Source organism: Bombus affinis, chromosome 14 (assembly GCF_024516045.1).
Source record: "Bombus affinis isolate iyBomAffi1 chromosome 14, iyBomAffi1.2, whole genome shotgun sequence".
Lineage (NCBI taxonomy): Eukaryota > Metazoa > Arthropoda > Insecta > Hymenoptera > Apidae > Bombus > Bombus affinis.
This window is the reverse complement of record NC_066357.1, coordinates 2,123,893-2,145,900: the sequence shown is the minus strand read 5'-3', so window position 1 is coordinate 2,145,900 and position 22,008 is coordinate 2,123,893. Positions and strand designations below refer to the sequence as shown.

At 35.7% G+C, this 22,008-nt stretch overlaps 1 protein-coding gene across 8 annotated transcripts in view; it reads right to left on the bottom strand.

Annotated features, from left to right (window-relative positions):
• Positions 1 to 8,711: 8,711 nt before the first annotated feature.
• LOC126924077 (RING finger protein 44) overlaps positions 8,712 to 22,008 on the bottom strand; it is a 36,194-nt gene continuing 22,897 nt past the window's right edge. For 3 of the 8 annotated variants that reach the window (XM_050738169.1, XM_050738173.1, XM_050738171.1), the window contains exons 2-10: positions 17,162 to 17,730; positions 13,882 to 14,083; positions 13,715 to 13,802; positions 12,997 to 13,082; positions 12,318 to 12,902; positions 11,750 to 11,950; positions 11,348 to 11,646; positions 10,677 to 10,980; positions 8,712 to 10,432 (exon numbers count right to left, since the gene is read on the bottom strand). In XM_050738169.1, the coding sequence (XP_050594126.1) occupies positions 10,358 to 10,432; positions 10,677 to 10,980; positions 11,348 to 11,646; positions 11,750 to 11,950; positions 12,318 to 12,902; positions 12,997 to 13,082; positions 13,715 to 13,802; positions 13,882 to 14,083; positions 17,162 to 17,397 (2,076 nt within the window). In that variant the 5' untranslated portion in view covers positions 17,398 to 17,730 and the 3' untranslated portion in view covers positions 8,712 to 10,357. Of the gene's footprint in view, positions 10,433 to 10,676; positions 10,981 to 11,347; positions 11,647 to 11,749; positions 11,951 to 12,317; positions 12,903 to 12,996; positions 13,083 to 13,714; positions 13,803 to 13,881; positions 14,084 to 16,060; positions 16,400 to 17,161; positions 17,731 to 19,673; positions 19,847 to 22,008 lie in introns of those variants that run through there. The other 5 variants (XM_050738170.1, XM_050738172.1, XM_050738175.1 and 2 more) reach the window with 3 other exon arrangements.

Genomic DNA, 22,008 nt, shown 5'->3' with positions numbered 1-22,008 from the left:
TGTCGTTTTACTATGCCTTGTGGTTTTGGTACCTTTTAACAGCTACGAAATCCTTCCTCCTTTTTGTATAGAGTTTATGAAGCAACATAATCAAAAATAAATTTTAATTTTAAAATTGATTTACGACATTGATCCAGTTGATTCATATAAATATGTATTTATAATTCAATTTAAATTCATAATCGATATAAATCAAGGTTTGAGACAGATGAAGATCGTTAAAGAAAGTGTGAATGATTCGTATGTAAGTGTTTAACAAAACTGAACACTAGCTAGACACGATTCAAAACGGTATATTTGACATCTAAAATATCTTGAAAATACTTTTGAACCTTCGATGTAAACATGTTTTCAGAATCCTATAATTAAATTTAATAAAAAGATAAATTTGATAATATGTAATTGGTTTACAAGGTATTTAATTTTAAAATTGCTCTCATATGAAGATCATAAGGAAGAAACATAAGTACATTTTTGTTGGCGTTTTTATTTTTATGGCATTTAATAGTTAAAAAGATATATTTTAACATAAAATAGCTAAAAATAGAGAGTATCTCTTAGGTTCAGAGATATAGTTAATAATATTTTGTAGAAGCTAAATTTTTAATTGTTAATACAAATATTATTTTAATATTCTAACAAACAATATTTTTAAGGTTATAAAAAACATAAAAAAATCATGTTTAGCCTAAAAGCCAAATAAAAAGACACTTTTGGATTAATTTAATATCGTATTGAATTTTAAAATTGCTACGGGAAATGTATCTGATTTGTCGTTTCTTTTCCTGTGGTCTTCATATAAAAATAACAAAATGTAACTTATCATGTTCTTTGTCTGCCTTCATCTGGTTTAAAATACCTGTTTCGATAGACAACACAAGAAACACTCCAAGTTATTAACCGTTGCCCGTTGCTCATTGCTGTTCCACTAGATCGATCGTATATACTTGCAGCTCTCCTAACCTTTAAAAAGAATAGAAAGAGTTCCCGTACTTTTAACCGTCGTAACGCAAGATTTCGAAATTCCCCCACGTAAATTTGCCACCCTTAAAGCACGTCGGCTCTCGAGCGCGTTAATTTTGCCAGGCGAATTGATTTTGACCCTGCCATGGCTATAGCCGTTCGCTCTCGCAGTCGCAGCCCGTTCCTGCATTAACTCTGCCCAGTTAGATCGAAGTTGCGAACCGCCAAGAGGGAGAGCCCCGGGATCAGCAAGAGGAACGAGAACCAGAGAACGAGGGAGGGAACAAGAGAGATACGTGGTTTAAAGGGAACGTGTTAGCTATGTGAGCTTTAGAGAGGTTATGGCTGCACGATGGGGGCGGGGTGAAAGAGAAAAGAAACAAAACGTACAGGTCGAATGGAAATGAAAAAAAGAACGAGACAGATGTTTTACTAGGACCAAATGCAGTCACAACGACAAAATCAAGAATTGAGAAAGAAGAATAAAGGAGAACTTAGAGAAAAAATTTAAAGGGGGACATAGAAGATAGGTATCTTGGACCTAGGAATATAGAGATCTAGCATGTAAATTATTGTAGGATAGGTCTATCGAGGTGGTGCCTATCTAAATTGTGCCTAATTTTTATTAGAAACTGTGTGCAATGCACGTAGGCGTATATATTTATGATCTATTACAAAACACTGAATATAAACAATGAAAGCGAAAGATGTTTTATTTTTCTTATTTAAAACGTAAAACATAAATTACTTTATACTCAAATCTTTTCTTTCAAATTTTATAAATTTTAATAGTATTATCATCTAACAGCAATTTTTTAGAAAGGATTTGAACTTTTAGGCATTCGTGTTAATCTGTGACTAATGTCCTTGATAATTTGCGATACAGAATACGTAATTAATTGAGAAGTAACTAATTAAGTATGATTATAAACCCACTTAGGTGAGTTTTATTCCCACCTAAGTACTTACTAAGCTACATTCCGATTTTATATTCCATGATAAGAAGGGACTCAAGAGTTAAACGAGGAAAACGACATTGGTGAATGTAGCGGACAAAAGGAACAGAGCGAAATAGAAATAAAGAAAAGCGAAAGACAAAATAAAAGATTAACAGAGCGAGAGCACGTAAAAACGATAGAGTGGAGGAATGAAAATGCGAACAGATAGAGACAAGGTGGGAGAAGGAGAAACAGAGAAAAGTAATGGCATGTGAGAGATAGAGAGAACACGCAGAGAGGTTTGTGTTCTAAAGCCTACAACCCACCCCCTATAAATTCAGCCAGGGGGTTTTCCATTAAAGGGAAACTGTCATTGCGGGAGTGTTTCTGTCGAGCAACTTAAAGTTGGATGGAACGTTCCAACCTAACCTATAGGGTCACGAAGATATGAGCATATCTCGCTTTAAAGCAAGTCGAATTCTATCGCATCTCGCACAGACCCTCATGGATTACCCCCATCTTCTTCGTGCAATTTCTCCTTCTTTTTTTCATCTTTCTTTCTTTTTGTTGCTCTTTTCTCTCGTTACCCTTGCGACCCTCGTGTAGAGACGCGTCTCTGATGCTCGCGAATCGCACGAACACCGAGGGTGTCGAGAACGCTGCAGGGATCCTCGTCGATGGGAATGGCATCGTCGCAAATTAGAGGCTACTCCCTTTGGCTGAGGCAATGCTGTATTATGGGATTCTGCGACATGATCAAGGGGGACCTGGTAACCACGGCAGCGTTACGGATCGATCAGTAATACCGCGATCGATAACGCGTCTCCGCAACGTTCAACCGAAGCCGATGGAATATTATGCCAACGACAATGAACCGTTACGAGTTTAGGACTTAGAACTAAATTTCGTTTTAGAGCAGCCAATTAAAATTTTTGGCCAACTGTTTTTCTTTCGATAGCACTTGTCTGGTGGAAGTAAAAAATGCCACTTTCTAATTTAGCAAAGCATGGCTTCAAACCTTATACTATCTGTAAATATGGATATTTTACGACTTATTTTGACGAAAATGTACAGGCATGGATACGTCTCTCTCATTCTGAAAGACTTTTTTAACACTCTAGTCGACGTAACTTGGTCCCGAAGCTTTTTTTACCACATTACGAATGAGTAATAGGAAATTTGCTTACGTATAGTGTTGACTGTATAATGTATAAAAGAGAAAAAAAGATGAACGTGTACGGATATGGTTTGGCGTATCGACCGAGGTTCGCAATTTACAAGAGGAGAAATTACGTACTTGTTCGCTTGGAAATCCTGCCGATACACTCGAACCGCATAATGCGATGTTAGAGCGAATCAATTATGACCGTAGTTAACGATTCATCGAAATTACATACGACAAATAACAAGGATATGTTGATGAATGAATAGACGCATGAACGGAGGAAAGAAATTCATTCGGAGCATAACGTGAAAAAAAAGGTCGTGTAATCTCAGAATAATAATGATCGATAATATTTCAATAATAATAATAATAATATTAACATTAATAATAATAAGTATAATAATAATAATAATAATAATAATGATGATGATAATAATAATAATAATAATGATAATGATAATGAAAGTGATAGTAGACGATAGCGATAGCAGTAGCAGCAGTATCCGTATTAATAATATATAATGTTTGGCATCGTTATCTTCGCGTCTGTACAATAGTTTACTGTTACTCAGCTCGCTTCGATGTTTTTTAATCATCGAAGCTTTTCCCCATTTCTGATTTGTATACAGAAATTCGTGTCGCATTTTGGTTATTTAACAATATGCTCCTCCGATATTAGCGATATTACAATCTACTTATCGATAAATTTAATGAACCGGTACGGTTAGTTAATAATAACATAATAATAATAATGCTAATGGTAATGATATATAATAATAACTAATAACAACAATAACTAACGAACAAATTAAATATTGCAGTACAACTAAAAAACGTTAAATCGAGTTTGTATAAAAGCGTCCAACGCATTTCTGGTATATACGTATATGTTAACAAAGAAGTAGTGGTATCAGCAGCAGCAGCAGTTGCAGCGGCGACATATTCAATTTTACGAATAAAATATATAAAAATTGTTACACAAGTTCGCGCTGCCGAGGATAACGTCTCGAACCATCCCAATTATTACACGCTATTTATTTTATTAACAGAGCGAGAAATCTACTTAGCCACGCCAATAAAAGAGAAAAATGAAGAAGAAATAATACGAAGGAGCGAAGGGAGGGATGTTAATGTATTTTTTAAGTGTGATATAGTTATTTGTGGTACATCATGTATAGGGGCGAAAAAGAATCTTTATTGTTAGACGATATTGATTTTCAACGAGATTTATAATCTTAACGCGTCGTTGAAGAAGACGTATAAAATGCTTCTAGCCACGTGCTTCTTGCAAATGATAACATATGGAAATTAATATTAATAAATAAGAAGGAAAACAGAGAGGAAAATTTTTCCCATAAAAAATTAGAAAACTTAATATGTATATCATAGTAAATAGGAATTAATACAATTAATTTTATTTCTTAAATTAAGCGCGTTCCAAATTCTTTCCAATATGATGATTCATTTCAGATATCTCCATGTTAGTTAATTGTATACGCTACCCATAAGTTTGGAAAAACGAACAACCGTACGATAAGAGAGCACCACTCGCAGGAGGGAATACTTTCCCGTCGTGAAGAAAAAAAAAAGGAAACGAGAAACAAATTATTCTAAACTAATGGCATGCTTGTACTATATGTCGTGAAGTGATTCAGTGAACGTATTGTGCCTCTTCATAGTTGTCTCAAAGGAGCTGCTAAATGAAACGAATGGTAAACCGCAAACAATGAAGTTATGCGTTCGTACATTTTGGATGCGAAATAGCAATGTATTTTTCTCTTTCTATAGATCGTTTGATTTATTGCTGTTTCTCCGGATTTATCGACAATTCGAAACAAGACGTCAGGTCACTGGATATAGTTTTCGGTTTGGATTACGACGTTCTTTAAAAATGATATTTTGATTCATGAAACGTCGTCTGCTGTTGGGCCAACCGTGCGAAAACTGCTATACGTAATTATGGATTCTCAGGTAATACGAATTTATCATTATTATAATACTGGATCGAATTCGTTGACTTTTCAAAATAATATAGAAGATAAAAAGAAAAAGCAAGACAAATAGAAATTCGTTTTAAACAGTAACGCGAAAGGCGAAACAAGGGGAAGAAAAAGAGGCCGAAATCGATCGTTGTTACTACAGCGAGGGCTTTCACGCCGCTGCGTCCAGTACACGTTCGGCTTTTAGAAGATGAATTCTTCAACGGCGGCCTTCGATATGCATAAATCAGTTGAACGCGCAGCTGGCCTCAGCAACGCCGACGCAACAGTCGAGTTAACGCGCAACTTCAATATTACGCGTTTTAAAGCCAGCTACTTTCTTCATCCTCCAAGTAATTGAGACTCGAAGCAACGTATTATACGTTCTTCGTTTGTTTTCTTTTTTCTTTTTCTTTCTGCGATTTCAACACGTGATACGTGTCTAATGTACAGTATGTATAAACGAATACATGTTTCTCTTTCTATATACAAATGATATAAGAGTTTATATCGTTTATATCTAAAAGCAACTTGGGCGAACTCATACGTCGGAACAATTACTTTTGGTACTGTTTCGTGACCGGTTCTTCGAACATGCATTCAAATAAAATTCTTATCATCTTTTTCTTTTTTCATGCTCTGTATTATTAAAAAATCGCCTCTCGGTAATTAACGAGGAAACAATGCTTTGTAGAGCATTTTCCTCGAATTGAATTTAACTATTGACGTTAAGATGATACAGGACGTTCCAGGAACCGATCATAGGTTTTTCTGCTGCGACTGGTACACTAGGATACAGGGTGTGTTTAAGGTACGCATTATGAATTTCGTTATGCTACCTTAGTCTAAGCGTATCAAGGGACAGAGCGTTGGACGGGTCAAGGTTACTACAGCCGAAAATCGACATTATCGGCGATTTAAAAGCCGAAAAAAAAGAAGAGAAACTCATCTCTACAGAAACAGCGATTACAATAAGTATGGTTTAATTCTGACACTGTTCCATATTATTCCTACAACATTTGGTTATATCTTTCCCCAGTTGAAATTTTATATACATACACGGGTTGTACAGATTTAATATTTAACGCCGTATTTATAATATAATATTTATAAAGTAAGATAAAGAGACTCCGAATGATGGATGCTAAAGTTCATAATTCTTTTTCAGATTATAACATTATGAAAAATCGAACGAAATAATAGTTCAAAATTTGGAAGTAATATAGGATAGAATGGAAAATATTCTTAATTTCTTGATAGCGATGATTTCTTCGGCATTAGCTCCTTCCAATCGAACGCTCGTCCCTTTTGACAACCTCACACTCACTCACTCTCTCTCTCTCTCTCTTTATCTCGTTCTCACTCTCATGGTCTTAAACTAGTAAAAAATGTGAGCCTTTCTTCCTATTTCCTCTCCTTCCCGGGTGTAAAATGCGACAAAGAGGGCGAGCGTGCGAGACGCGTGGATATACGATGGAGAAAAGTGATATGTGTTCTCTTATAACGCATCTAGGAAAAACCAACGCTCTTTCATTTGTCTTTACCTTTCTTACTCTTCTTTCTTTTTCCTTTTCTTTCCTCTTTGAATATACACACAGCAACACGAACACACACACGCACACGAGTTTTTGATATTGTGTTCGATAATGAGCTGGGTTTACACGACGCGCTACGTAGATGCAAATGACGCGGATGGGAAAAAAGCGCGCGATTGATAGAAACGAAACGCAGTTTGAACAAGAAGTGGTTATAACCGGTAAAGAAATCGACTTTTGATTTGCCTCGCTTCGTTCGACATCCGCTGCCGCACAAAGCCGCTTTCCCCTCTATATTTATATACGAGTATGTACATAATTTTACATACATATTTCGATTGTTATATAGGTATTATTTTTGCTTTTTAAACGACAGAGAATATACGATTACTGATTTCAATTCTCTGTCCGAGAAAATTGATAAGATGATAGAAGCTGAGTGGTGGAATAATGAAACGAATAGCGGAGGAACGAGATGTCGGCAACCTCGAGCAGGCCTACTAATTTTAAACGAGCTGTTGCTTGTTTCCGACGCACGTCACTTGCATCTGGTAACTTTTCGCGAACGCAGCCTTAGACCTGTACAAAGCTACTAAAAAGTACATGTTTTACGTATATGCGTTTGCACGGACGAGTTTCGTTTATGAATAAATCGAACTGTTTATCGTGTTCATCTGAGAACGAATTATAGATCAGCGGATTTAGATAATGTCGATAATCTAACGTATCAATATTATTCGAACAAACTTGTACAAAATGTAAAAATCAAAATTATAGAATATTAAAATAAATCGAGAAACTTCTTTCCGGTATCGAATTCTAATTGGAATATTTCAAAATTTAACAAAAACGATATTCAAACGATTTTTTAAAATATTGAAGCGCTATTGATGTTCTATTTTATAATAAACTATACGCAGATGCACAACGACGGAGCATTTCGATTTATCAGACACATTTGTCACCACATGGTTTTGTTTTTGTGCTTTATGTCGTTCCACTCTTTTCTTTTACATTTATTTCTCTGAAATAACGAACATGATTCGCGTCGATTCGGCTTTCCTTTAGGATAATAACCCATATCTCTTCCCTTCGTCGACTTTTCGCATGAGAACTCCCATAGTCTTTTTCCCGATACACGGTCAGTAAAGTAAAGGCACGCGATAAAAAATGGAAGGATAAGGTCAAAGAGGTACGAACACGATCGCGGTGTCATGCGTTTTTCCGCCTTTCGATTACGTTTGATGATGTCCGACCGTTACCTTTCACTGTACGACACACCACGTGATTTTCATCTCATCGATCGATTACATTAAAAACTAATTAACGCAAAAAACCGAGAACAAATAGAATTTTTAATTAATATAATTATTTACCAACTACTTACTATGTATATCTTTCGAAAAAGAACGAACTCTTAAAGAATACAAGAAGAAAAAAAAGAATTAACTTCGGAAAATTTTTACTAATCTAAAACAAATCGATTACAAGTAAATTTTATTATAGATTATTATAGCAATTGAGTAAGAAACTTTTTACATAACAATTTCATTTAACTATAAAGCGCAACAGAAATTTGCTAATTGATCATACTTGTGCAAGTATGAAGAGCCTCATGAATAACAAGAAAGATTATTTCAAATTTTCCGATAATAAAAGCGCTCTTTTTCCACGTGGTATCGCTCAGTTGAGATTAATATGAAAGCCCTTTACGAAAAACCTTGGGAACGTACGTTTTTTTCAAAAACGAATCAATCTTTCATTTATTTTTAAATACGTGTCTAATCCAATAGTATTCTAATTCATAAACTCTGTCTTTTTTTCTGTTAGAGACTTCTAAATACAAGTTATCTTATTTCTTTTTATATACCAGGTAAATCTTAATCTTTAATTTAGTTAGTTATGGTTAATATTCGTGGAAATTCGAAAAATCGCGGTTAACTCGTTTTTCTCTTTTTCTTCTATCCAGCGGTTTTTCTTTCTCTGTCTCCCTCCCTCTCTCTCTCTCTCTCTCTTTTTTTGGTTTTCTTAGCGTACGTACGTTTATTGTTTATGAGATGTGTGTATAAAAAAATATGAAATGTTTCATTTCTTCTATTTAGAGGTAGATACACAGGAAACAGAAGCAGTGTTCTTATCTTTTTTTTTTTTTGTTCAGTTTTGTATCTTCTTTACGCAGCTTTCTTTCCTTTTTTTTGCATGAAAACTATTGCTGAAGAGCCTGACTTTTCTTCTTTTTCTTTAATCTTAGTCACGTCTCGAACAATATTTTATCCATTTATCTTTCCCTCCCCCTCCCCCCGTTAATTCTACGTTCTACGATAGCCTGTGAATCAATAATAGTATTAGGGAAACTTATCTTTCGGGCGAAAGAAAACGATCCGCGACGAAGTGAGTACAATGAAAAACGGATCTGCTACCTTTTGTGTTCCTCAAAACGAACATTGAATGTTTCGCCAGATTATTTACAAAATATTTACGTCATCTGACAAAATAATTTAATAAATTTTCTTTTTTTTTTTATCTACAATCCCTAGTCGCTATAGAAAAACACTTACGAGTTCGACGTGACAAAAGAGTAATTATCCGATCTACGTAAAAAGACACGTAAAGCATATATATATATATAGGTTAGAAAGATCGAATCTTTTCTTTCCTCTAATCAGTTTACTCCACATAATGATATATCTTAACTTGTTTGCCGCGAGAAAAAGAAAAGAAAAGAATGTTCACGCTATATTTGGTTATATGCCCAAAGAGAAAAAATACAAAAAAAAAAAATTACTTACAAAATCAAATTGGCTGTAGTGTATGTCTCATTGTGATAGGAGCGCGCTTATGCGAGTATATATGTACAATTCGTAGGATTAAAAATACAACTATCACTATAATATTAATAATAATAATAATAATAATAATAATAATAATAATAATAATAATAATGATAATAATAATAATGATAATAATAATAATGATGATAATAATAATGATAATAATAATAATAATAATAATAATAATAATAATAATAGTAGTAGCAGTACTCGTGATAGTAATAAAAACTGGAACGTTAATGGAAAGTAGCGATTATAGTTTTGCGTATTACGTAAGTAATTATGTACAGAATAAACTTGACAATTTGACAAAGTAATAATATGAAAAGGAAAAAAAACAACAAACGAACATTAAACACGATTAAACTCGAAGCGCATTGATGAAACAAAACGAATACATTAAGTCAGACTTTAATCTTGACCTGAAATGCGTGATAGCTTTTAACAAATCTCCGAAATTTCCTTCATTGCTTTCAATCTTGATTGATTTGCTCATTACTTGTTATTATACACTCTCTCTTTCTCAAACCTGTCAGACTTGTCTATTCTCAAGAAAAAATAATGGAATAAACGCAGAAACGTTAATTCGCATTGTAAAAATGTTGCATGCTGCAATTTTAAATCGTGTACTTTTATTGCGTGTGTGTGGTCCATTTCTTGACACCAAACACCCTGACAACATACCCTGAATTTTACTATGTTTCTTTATCCCCCTTATATTTTTTTCTTTTTTGTCTTCCGTGTTTCATTCATTCCCAATCCTCTCCTCTTCGCAAAATCGAGGTGATCAACCGTGACATACTAACGACTCGGTTAGAGAAAAGGCGAGAAATGCTTGTCAACAGAAATTTGCACAAACCAGCAACGTGATCGCTGGAAGCTCTGTGCCGAGTAGCGTCCCTGAGATCCGTGACAGTTGGCGCTAGTGTACTTGAGCGGCTTGGCGTCAGTCGCTACCGGTACCGCTGTTTCCGAAGTATTCTCCGGCATCCCCGCGACATATTGGACACGTTCGATTTGACTGTAATCAAAAAATTAATAAATTATGGTTATTAATTGAAATTTAATTTAGGCAAGTCTTAAGCCTCAAATAGTATTCTTAGTTTATAGATGATTATATAATAATTAATTTCAGGAAGCTCTTCAACTGTTAGTTTAGTACGTAATAGAATGAATTGATGATCCACCACAAAAGTATCAGCCTCGATGTATATAGTGGATCGCTAATGGTCTATATAGAATCGTATTATTCTCAATAAACTTACTTTAAGCCACTTGTCGATGCATTTAGAATGGAATTCGTGCGAGCACGGTAGAACACGCAGTGACTGCAGAGCCTCAAAGTCGCACATGCAGACCACGCAGTTAGTTTGGTCTCCTTGGTGCGTTTCCGCGTTGAATTTATACGAGGGTAACTGCTCCACTTCAGCCCGAGTCAGTCCTCGTGGCTTAGCTTCTCCTAGTCTCTCCGCCAAAGAGAGCAGTGCTTCGTAATTTTCGGTCGCTGAGTCTGGCGAAGATAGTTCCGCCTGACTGTACGGAGATAATGGTGGATTGCTGAGCATTGCGCTGTAAATTGCAAAATTTTGTAAATTAAACGAACTCATCATAAATGAGGTTGAATCATAATTATCCATAGTAGAGATTTTTTACGAATCCTATAATAATTCTTTTCTATTTGTTTAGTCTATATTTTTTATTAATATCAATAGAATGTAGATATACATTCATATTTTTGCGATTGCAACTAAAAAAAATGGGACCCGAGAGCATTATACTTTGGATGTGTATTATATTATATCTAATATATATATAAAATTAAGAGTCATTAATGAAGTACAACGGGGATTTTTTTCACTCATAGACATGAAGATGTCTATGTATTTCCTTGGGCAGCACCGATTGATATCAATAGTAACGACAAAGTGATACTTACAAGAAGTGTAACAGGAATCCTGAATAAGTAGCCGGTGCTATCGGAGGCGTACCTCTCCATCTACTCGTCCTTGGTCGTCTGAGCGTGTGAACGTTGGACGGTGTGCGCCGAGTTCTGGTTTGAATCATTTCCAATTGACTGTTCCTCGTTTCTGATAAGAATATAGGAGTAGGAGTAGGAGTGTTAACTTGAGTTAGAGCTGGCGGTGAATACGAGTGTGGTAATGGTAATGGGGCACCGGCTGTAGCTCCCACTCTATGATGATGATGGGATTCTATTAACTCTAATTCAACTTCTCGCTGTAACAAAGAAAAAATGAAGAACGTTAGATAAATGTTTTCTCTTAGTAATGATAAAATATCCTGTATATTATAATAATTTGTCTTAACTGGTGAATCGTACCTGTTGGGAAAGTTGATGGTGCGCTGTGTAATGAGTAGTATGGACGGGTGGAGGAGGCGCGTGAGCGTGATGAAGAGCCGCTACAGGACCTCCGGTTGGTGTTGGGTATCCTCTGGATGCAGCGCCAACTATTGAACCGACCAGGCTGTGGCCTGGGTGGGTCGGATGAGCCGCTGAATAGTGATTGTGATGGTGGGTAACCTGGGGAAATATAAATTTATCTATTATAATATTCTAAGTATCTTAAACTCTTTTAGGAATTTAATATAAAAATACTATAACATTTAATTAAAATTAAAATAAATTAAATGTTCAGATTTATATATATATATAAAGTTACTCAAATTTTATATACATATAAATTTAGTATCTTAACAAGAAATACCATAAAAAGAAAAATTTTGTAAACACAACAAAATTTACGTTTTTTCTCCAATGGATAATATATACGAAGATCATACAGAAGGAATATGATGTCATATTTTTATAGAGGATTAATTTCTGAATTTGTTCAAGATTATTGACTATTATAAAATTAGTTGCGATATTGATTTTATAAAACATTTACCTGACACGAGTGTGCGAACGCGTGTGCTCCGGTCGGTGTGTATATGCCGTGCAGCTGGCATGGGATCCTGTAACCTGTCGCCTGAGGATGCCAGAGTGGTTCTCCGCTAACGGCAACCCCCAAACCGGAAACACCGACTTGCCCGACGTCTACGACCACAGGGCCGTTTGCTCCTTGCGCGGGATGGTGTCCCGTACCAGGTGGATGATGGGGATGCGTCTGATGCGCGTTATGCATATTATGATGCGAATTATGTATATTATGGTGCGAAATGTTATGATGAGAATTGTGAATCCCATGGTGGGAGTTGTGAATGGGCGGATGAGGGGTATGACCGGGCACGAAAGGGTAAGACAAGCCGAACGAGTCTGTGTATCGTTGATAACGATTTCTGATAGTTGGACTGCCGCGTGTCGACATGTGATTTCGAGGTGATCGCCTCTGGGGCGCCGTTGAGAACTCCCATGGCGGCGGAGTAGTGTGCAATGATGGTGTAGGCGAGGGTGGCGTAGTTTCACGAACTTCTATTCCAGAAACGGCACCGTTGCGGGATATTCGACGGCGCTTCCTCGAAGGAGATTCACTCTAAAATTATACCGATATCGATCTTTGCATTGAAAGTAAAAAATTGTAATGGAACGATCGAACAGAAATTTTGGTAAAGTGCACAGATATATACCTTTCTACCATCGTCTTGACTAGGCTGTCTGTAATATGGCGGCGATGGCTGGATTTGTACAGGACTCAGAGGTAGCTGGTTTGTCGCTGAAATAAAGGTACAAGAAATAACCTCTCATTCACTTTCAGCCATAGGGTCAAAGAAGCTATTTATATGTATACAATGATTGTACACTAAATCAAAAATCTATAAACAGCACACTACCTAACAGTCAAAAGTAATAAGAGACCTACCAGTTACATCTATTAGGAGATTCTAATAAATTTTGTTTCATTTAATATTTCGTATCATAAGTAGAACACAGATTTATGATAAATAGATTACGGACATTTATGCATTTGTGAGAAATTGAAAGGTGTAAAAATGCACAGAACATACATAGCATAACAAAATAGTATCCCTTACGACATTTAGTTGTTGAAATTTCAAACATACTTTTCCTTAGATTTTATTTCCTTAGTTGCATCATATGAATATGAATTTACATAAACATTCGCAGTTTAATAATAGAATAACTAAGAGATAAAAACATAGAAATTCGATCTATACTAAATATCAACATGTGTCGCAATATTTACTGGTATTATTAATGTATACATGCATATATGTGTGTATACACTACTTTAAATGTGCATACTATCATATATGCATGTATAGTATAGTATAGCATATATAATAATATATGTTTGTACAATGTATCTCGAAAGTCTAAGGATACCTTGAGAACTCCTACGATATTCCATATCGACGCCGCTAGCTCCAAGACCTGGACTCATGTTCAATAATGGACCACGCATTGCATTCTCCTGCGAGTACATATATCTTTTAAGAAAGAAAACACACAGATACTGACTCGTAGATAGCACAGAAGGAGGGGTTACTTACTTGCCCGCAAATGTTAATGTGCAACGGTGGAGAATTGGCCGGTGGGCCCACGGACTCTTGTGGAAAATGAGCCGGTGGACCTCTTGATTGCGGACTGTGCTGCGGGGGCGGTTTGTACCCCACACTAGACCCGCCTACGTTCCCGTGATACGAAACTTCCTTGCCGTTTGGCCCGGAAGACGTACCGACGCCAGGACAATCCCTAAATACATAGAAAATTGTTAGCGGTCATATTAGAAAGGGCGACGACTGTCGACGTTACCATGAAATCAAGGTGTTTGGCATCACATTGCATAAGACACTGGTGCATAAGATTCTGCAGAACTTTTGGAAATAATATTTTTTGAAAAGTTTCAGAGACTATATCTGTGTAAAATTTTATATTAGATTTAAAATAAATAATAAATAACAATTAATTCGTAATAGATCGAAATTACAATTTATTAGATCTAGATCTTTTCTTAGATTTATTAGATTTAATTTGAAAATTGGAATAGAAGAATTTAAAAATCGTAGCAGAGTTAATGCAGATAATGAGGATTATTCGAAATTTATAGTAGTTAACAATTCCAGTAATTCCACAGAAATTCTTATAGATCGTTTAGAATCATTGAATTACATTACATTGAATTACAAGTACTTTCACCGTAACGTCGATATACGCATAACTTGGAGTTCATTTTTCCTCCTTGAACACGATTTACGTCAACTCTTGATCATTCACGTGTATCGATCTATCGAACAATTAATATGAGTGCTGCTGATCGGACGATTCCTTAATATATGACACAATTTGATGTAATAATAAACATGATTTTCTTCTACTGTAGAATACAGAATATTAGTATCGTAACGACAACGCACCTGCTGTATTAATTTTAATACTAGAACTATCAGAGTCATCAAAATAACAAATTACAATTTTTTATAGAAATTTCATAAATTTTCTTCGTATGTTTGCAAAGAATTGGATTTGCATTTTTGCGGATTTCAATGAGTTTTTATAAATTATATAAAGCAATATTTGATTTTAAAATATATTTTTTATGTAACTGCCATTTTGATCTTTCGACATATACGAGGTTTATATTTTAGTCAACGGTATCTGTAATGCTAATATGTTTACCGATTTAAAATAAAACAATGTTCGTTTGACTAGATACGAAACGGGAATAATATTATTGTTAGTAACGCGTAGCTGAATAAATTCCATATTATGGGCGTGTTTACATGAATCGTGTACGATATCCATAAAATATCAATATGGGATGAATCCATTGTAAAACGTAGTTTTACTTTTACGGAAGTTTCCAGACGAGATAGTAACAAAAAAAAAAATAAATAAAAATAAAAATAAAAAAACACGTGACAACCAAATACACGCAATACGAAGAAATGAACTGTATATCGTCAATTTGCTGGAAAAGTAATATATTAAAATAATTGTGTCACTTTTCAAACAAGTTGACAATACTTATAATTATTTAAAAAATAGTTGTCATTCGGTGGCATGCTAAACAAGATAACCAGTGAAGAGAAGATTTAAACACGATATGTAGAGTACAGAGAAAATAGAGACGAGGAGAATGAAGAAGAAAATAATAATTCAAACAAGAACAAGCATTCGTTATGGCACAGAAAAAGATCATAGTTACATATTCTGTTAACGAATGCTAAAGATTGTTATTGATCTGTATATACATAATACCTTCAAGGTCGCGTGCTGTATGGTGTCTCATGCAGCTATGAACAGTTTCATCACAAACTCGCGAAATATAAATTTTACGGGAAAGATATCATATTGAACAAAAATAATTAGCCGCGCGATATATTCTTACAAGTGTATTTAATCGTGCCATATATTTAGTTGTGTGAACATGTGTCATGTTTACATATTGTCGATTTACTACAAGAATAACACATAAAAAGATTGTCAATTTCGAGATATTTATAAAATTAGCTGAGCGATTATTTAGCTCTTTATTAGAGTACGAGTATTATAATTACGTAAAGATCAATGTGCCAATTTGTAAAAGAAAGCAAATATTCTCATTATTGAGTATTAGAATATGTAATTAATAATTTTCTACTTTAAACTTTAAAGTTTACTTCTACTATTTGTTAGTGTCATTCTTTTAGCAAATCGATATGTATTCATCCTTCTATATTACATACGTACAACATGTGTGTATGTACAGGAGCAGTATCACAAAATCATTTCAATCGAACAAGCTAACATCTGTATTTTTCGCATGCACACGTGTGTTTATGTGTCGCATGGTTCATAGACTAGAAATACCGTGTTTCCAACTCGCGGAATGTTAATCACAGTAACAAACTCGGAAGACAAGCCCGAAATTCGATGAAATCGAGAGGAAAAGAAAAACGAAAGTTTCAACGAACTGGCGGACACTAAACCGTGCATGTGAAAACGAAAAAACACCACGGTTGCATTTGTAGCGTCGCAACTCGAGGACAACGTTATGCGCGTTTATTATCGTCGATTAGAATGGTCGACTCTTCAATGTCGGTTACTCTGAAAATTAAATACACACTTACTAGGCGTAACGCGTAACTCGAACAGAAAACTTTCGCGACAATCACTCCCTTCCATATCGATCATTCATGTTGGTAAATGCGAAAACCTATCGACGAATGTTCGATTCTCGATCGATCGATAGCGTAACAAAGTGACCTTCTCAAGAATTACACCGATGTATACGTAATTCTCGACGTTACGAACAGTTATGTAACCATATAGGCAAATAAAAAAAGTCTAGCGATAACAAATCGTAACACTTTCGATTACTTCGTAAAGTGTAGTTTCGTATACGAATGGGTTGCGCAGCATCATACGATGCTAACTCTGAAAAAGACTCTATCGCATCTTCTCGAGAATTTTTAACTTGGCTGTAGAGTCGACTGTGGAGTCATCAACCCCGCGAAATTTTAAACTGTCTGTAGAGAGTAAAGTATAAAATAATTTTAGAATATCGAACTTTTGTTTAGTTTTCTAGCATTATGAAATGTCCTATATGTAGTAGATAGTCGCACGAACATAGTACAAAATAAAATAACAATTACGTGTACGAAAATCTAAAGAAAAATATCTTTCACAAAAACCTAAAGAAAAAGCAGAAGGATGTTTGCAAAATATGAAGTTTATGTAGAAACGTAACATGTAAAGAAAAAAAGAATGATATTGCAAAATTTGTGATATAAGAGAATATTCTAATATATGCACAGAAGGTGCACCAGGTTCGTTATTGCAATGATATACCCGTTATGGAAGCGTGGTGGTGGACATTGTCGATACGGGTATTCCTTGTTGCCGGTGTATTGCTGAGGTATCTGGGCGTGCTGAGGGTGCTGATTATGAGGGTGCCATCCACCGCGGGCGTGAGGGGGCGCTGGGGGTCGAGAGTGGGGCCCTGCCGGGGTGCCAGCAGTTACTACGGCCCTATAACGTCCCTGCATGCCCAAGCCGCGATGCTGATGACTCCCAGGGCCGTTCATTCCCTCCCCCTTTGCTCTGTCTCGTTTCGATCCTATTATTCTACCCTTTCGTTCTCTTTCTTCCTTTTCCGTCACTCTTACTTTTCCTTTTTTCTTTTTCTTTTCGTTTTCTCTCTTTCACAACGAGAGCCACACGGTATCGCTCCACCTCTTTTTTTTCTCCCTGCTGGTTTCGTTTTCGTGGTTGAAACGGGAGGACACGACACGGCAAGGCGGAGGAGGTTAACCTCGCTTCGTGATTTCGCCCGACCTCGTACACGTTTCTGGCCCCCTTCAGTTCGAAACGTGCACGCCGCACGTTAACTCCTCCGACTCCGGCTATCGAGAGAGAACCTGGCGAGATATTCGAACGTTACACGGCGAGAAGAGGCTAGATGATCGAGAGGCGATTTCCACCTCGCGCGCCGTTCTTTCGAAATGTCGAGAGAACATCCGAGCTCGCCGCCATGTTCGAGTGTTGCTCGAAACGCCAGAGACGACGCCGCTGATCTCAGGAGCCCCGTACTTTTGTCGCGTCGCGTACTTGTTTTTGAAGAGAAATGGAATTGCGAATTTTTTTTATCTCTTTAATGTTGTAAGCATAACGTAAATATAAATGAGATGTAAGATTATGAAAGAAAGAAAAAAAAAATGTGTAATTTTCGATAGGTAGTGTGAAGACGAACAAGCGGCGACGTGATCTAAATATGTATGATATCGCGGAATGATTTTTGGTCACGTACAAAGTAGTAACAGCCGATAATAAGAACAGAGAATGTGTCTTAGAAACAAACATACCATGCAGTAATACATTGTGATAATTGTATATAAGAATAAAGAAAATGTATAGATATATAATATATATATATACGAGAGGAATTATTAACTGTTTTACTAAAGCTACATCTGGCGAATCTCGCGGAGTTCGCGACTGAAATAGTTCAATTATAATTAACGATAGAAACACAGCGATTTCTATTTCGAAATATCATCTTTGTTAAACTACGCGCTCGTATTTGTTGGCAAAGTTTGAGTGAACATTCGCATGCTTTTTCCGGGCAACTAGAGCTCAGAGTGGCGACGAGTTCGGATACGTTTCCGGTGTGAGAAAAAAAATCTCCCCGCCACCTATTGGTCCAGAATCGAATTTCAGGGGTTCAATGATTCAAGAAAGATAATATTAATTACGTTTCAATGAATTCAAGCAATTCGATATAACACAGCAGTACAGTTTTAAAAGACGCTTTCAAACTTTAATTATTTCAGTTAAGGTTCTGAACTGTTAACTTTCGATTCTGGTCCAGATTGCGTCATTTAATATCTATGTAACAAAGCTAAAAATAATTTTATGTCTCTCTTATGCTTAGTTTAATCTTTGTTACTCTTTTGTGTGTTCAATTTCTTTCTTTACAAAAACCACGATCTCGTTGATCTTAATTTCTCTCTTATTTTTTTAAACCTTCATTTTACTCGTTTACTTGTTTAATTTTTTTTTTTTTTTTGTGAAAGAATAATACTGCCATTGATGTTTGTTTCTCTCGCTCGTCGTTAGCAAACGTTCACGCTCTCGTCATCGTGCTCGCGTATCCCGTCATGAAAAGGAGCGAATCGCGGTTCGCGCTTGCAACGTATGCAAATCGTGCTTAATAATTCCGTAGGAATATTTATGAAATCACCGTTCGTCGATTTTATTGCTCGTTTATGCACATGTTGACGTCGTCGTCGAAATTCAAGAAAAGAGATAAGAGGGAAAAAAGAGGCAGAGAAAGAAAAAAGAATTGCGGGATTCGATGCGAAGATGAAAATTGATAATCATTGAAATTTAAATTATCATTTGTTAACCTCTGTTTGGTCTAGCAATGCACGAGCGACGTTATACTACTCGCTTGATTTTATACAGGGTGTTTCAAAATCTTGGTTCTTTTTTTCACTTGCCATAATATTATTTTAAGATTATTCCATATTTTTATTAATTTTGTCACTTCGCGAGAAAAAAAGATCGTCGAGTATAATCATTAATTAACTAAACGATAAATGTACTTCGTTCTCAGTAAAACTAGACTCAAATTTTAGTGAATTAATGTCTTCTTTACAAAATCATGCCAAATTAGAAAATATGTCTTTGTTACTAGTGACTAATAAAAAAATAATTTTATACATAAACTAAAAGTGAACAAAATTCAGTTTTGGAAGGTTTAATATTTCAATGTAGCGTCAAATTTTGAAACATCCTGTAGATTCGGAGTTCGTTAAAGTTACGACAGGTCCAGATGCGTTAAACGTTGACGATCAACGACCAAGTCATTGCCTCCTTCGAGACCACGACGTCCTCTTCTCTCGTTCTCCTGTCGTTCATCAATTCAATCAGCCTGAGCATACGTTCTGAAGGAAAAAATGTGTTCGTCGAAATCGCTCCTCTTCGATGGGCCGTCGACACGCGAGCCACATTCTGACGTTCAAGCGTGAAAAGCTACAGGAGCATACGAAACAGATGGTGACAAATTCATCAAGCATACAAAGCTACCTACACACTACAATCATTAAGAATCATTAATTAGCTATTTTCTAGTTGTCCATGAAGCAGTGGAAATTTTAAAAAGGGAGATTGAACTGATTTGATAAGTAAATACTGGAAGCAGAATAGCGCAAAAGAAGAAGGAGAAGCAGTTCATGCAAAGAGCACAGAGGATGCACAATAGTTAACAGACGTGGATTTCTGATGATAGATACATGATTCTATGACAGCAATGGTACCGATCAATCCATTAAGAAACAAACTGTAAAATAATTTTTAAAAGTTACGCAGTATTATTGGCAAATGTATGAATAACTATATATTATACATAGCTTTATCTACATAACAAAATATTGACATAATTGTGGCTCTATAATAAATTGTGGCTTTTCGGATTTAAAATCTAAAGTAACAATATACCGTTTCGTCGATATACAAACAATATATTAGAATTTGAAAAGAAAATAGTTTATTCTTAGATTGACAATTTTTATCCATTTATGAGAAATTTGAAGATGGAAGAATACACATAATATGGAAAAATATACAAAATATATCAAGTATTCCGTGAAATTGTACATTCCCGTCCAAAAGATTCAAGCACGCTACACGATTAAAAAAAAAGGAGAACAACGAGTTCTTTTAAGTAAGTACATTATCCATTAATGGCTTTTATCTCATAATACTTCCGACGTGTTAATCGTTGCATATATCGTTACAAGAATCATCGAAGTTCGTAAAACTCGAAAAAAGCGCGTTTCTTTTCGTCGAAAGAAGATATTTCATGGGATCGAGAGGCAATTTGGGTGGTAGCGTCCTATGACGCTGTCTAGAGGTACCATTTTCTGGTTCCTTTGTGTACCCACGGCACATCGTCGTCATTTTTTTCTTTCGATTTCTCATCTCCTCGTGAAGAACCAGAGAGGTATGAGATACCAGGGTCCTGACCACGAAGTCCGAAGAAACGATTAAATGAACCGGAATATCCAGGCCCCGTTGCTTTGGGCCAACCTCTCTCTTTGCTTTTGTGCAGGCCATGGCCCCGCGCTGCTCAAGCAAAATAAAAATATATGTGTATCCTGGACGACTGGAAATAAGCCTCCGATTGTAGCAAATTTTCGACCTGGGCAAGGATGCCATTCCTTCTTCTAGGGTTCTGCGTTCTATAAAAAGATTCTCGCCGATGGTAGATGAGATTTTTATGCAAGTCAAACATAACATAGTAATAGGCTTTTTTACTGAAAATTTTCATCCTAGTCAAATACACGAGTTTTTGCTTCTTGACTTTTGAAATAAAGTTTCGATACCGTAGTTTTTCTGTATCGAAAATTCTCATTTATACGATTTATGATTCTCATTGAAACCGAGATATAGGAGATTTGTTGGAACGATGCTAAGTATTATCAAGACATTGGGACTGAAGAGGATAGTTTTGTTGGACGTGCATCACAGTGGACATGGAGTCTTTTCGCTTTCCTGGGCCTGATGGCACATGTTCTTGCGTTAGCGCTCATGGAACTTGGGTTATGCGAGTGGACGGGAAATATCGCGATAGCTAACGATTACTTGGTTATACGATGGTGGAATTGATGTTCTTGGCATGGAATTTATGTCAACACTGGCTGGTTAGGTGATGGTAAAGTTTATGCTATACAATATGGCGGTTGAAGTGCATGTAATTCTCGCTCGCGCGTTTTCAATGTTTTTATATCGAGAGAAGAAAATTTAATAGAACAGTTCATTTTATACGGAGTATATAATTGGATAGATAGCGTTTAAAGAAATTTTTATCATGTCGTCGAAGAAGGACCATATTTCTTAAGAGTTGAAACGAACATACCTCAAAGATGGTAGTTTTTTTTAATAATTTAAATTTGGGGTATATTATTTGCAAATTTTCCGAAACGTAATTCTTTTTAGACTAATGTTTGTCGAACTTCATATATTTTAAAAATATTTCTGAAATAAAAATTTATGTTATACGTGAAGCAATTTTTTAAATGTAAATTCTGAAAGATCTATAAATTAATTTCGTTGTATTTTTTCGACAGGATAGTAGAAAGGATCTTGCAATGGGGTATTTAAAGAAATACTACAACTCAAAATAAATATTTAAC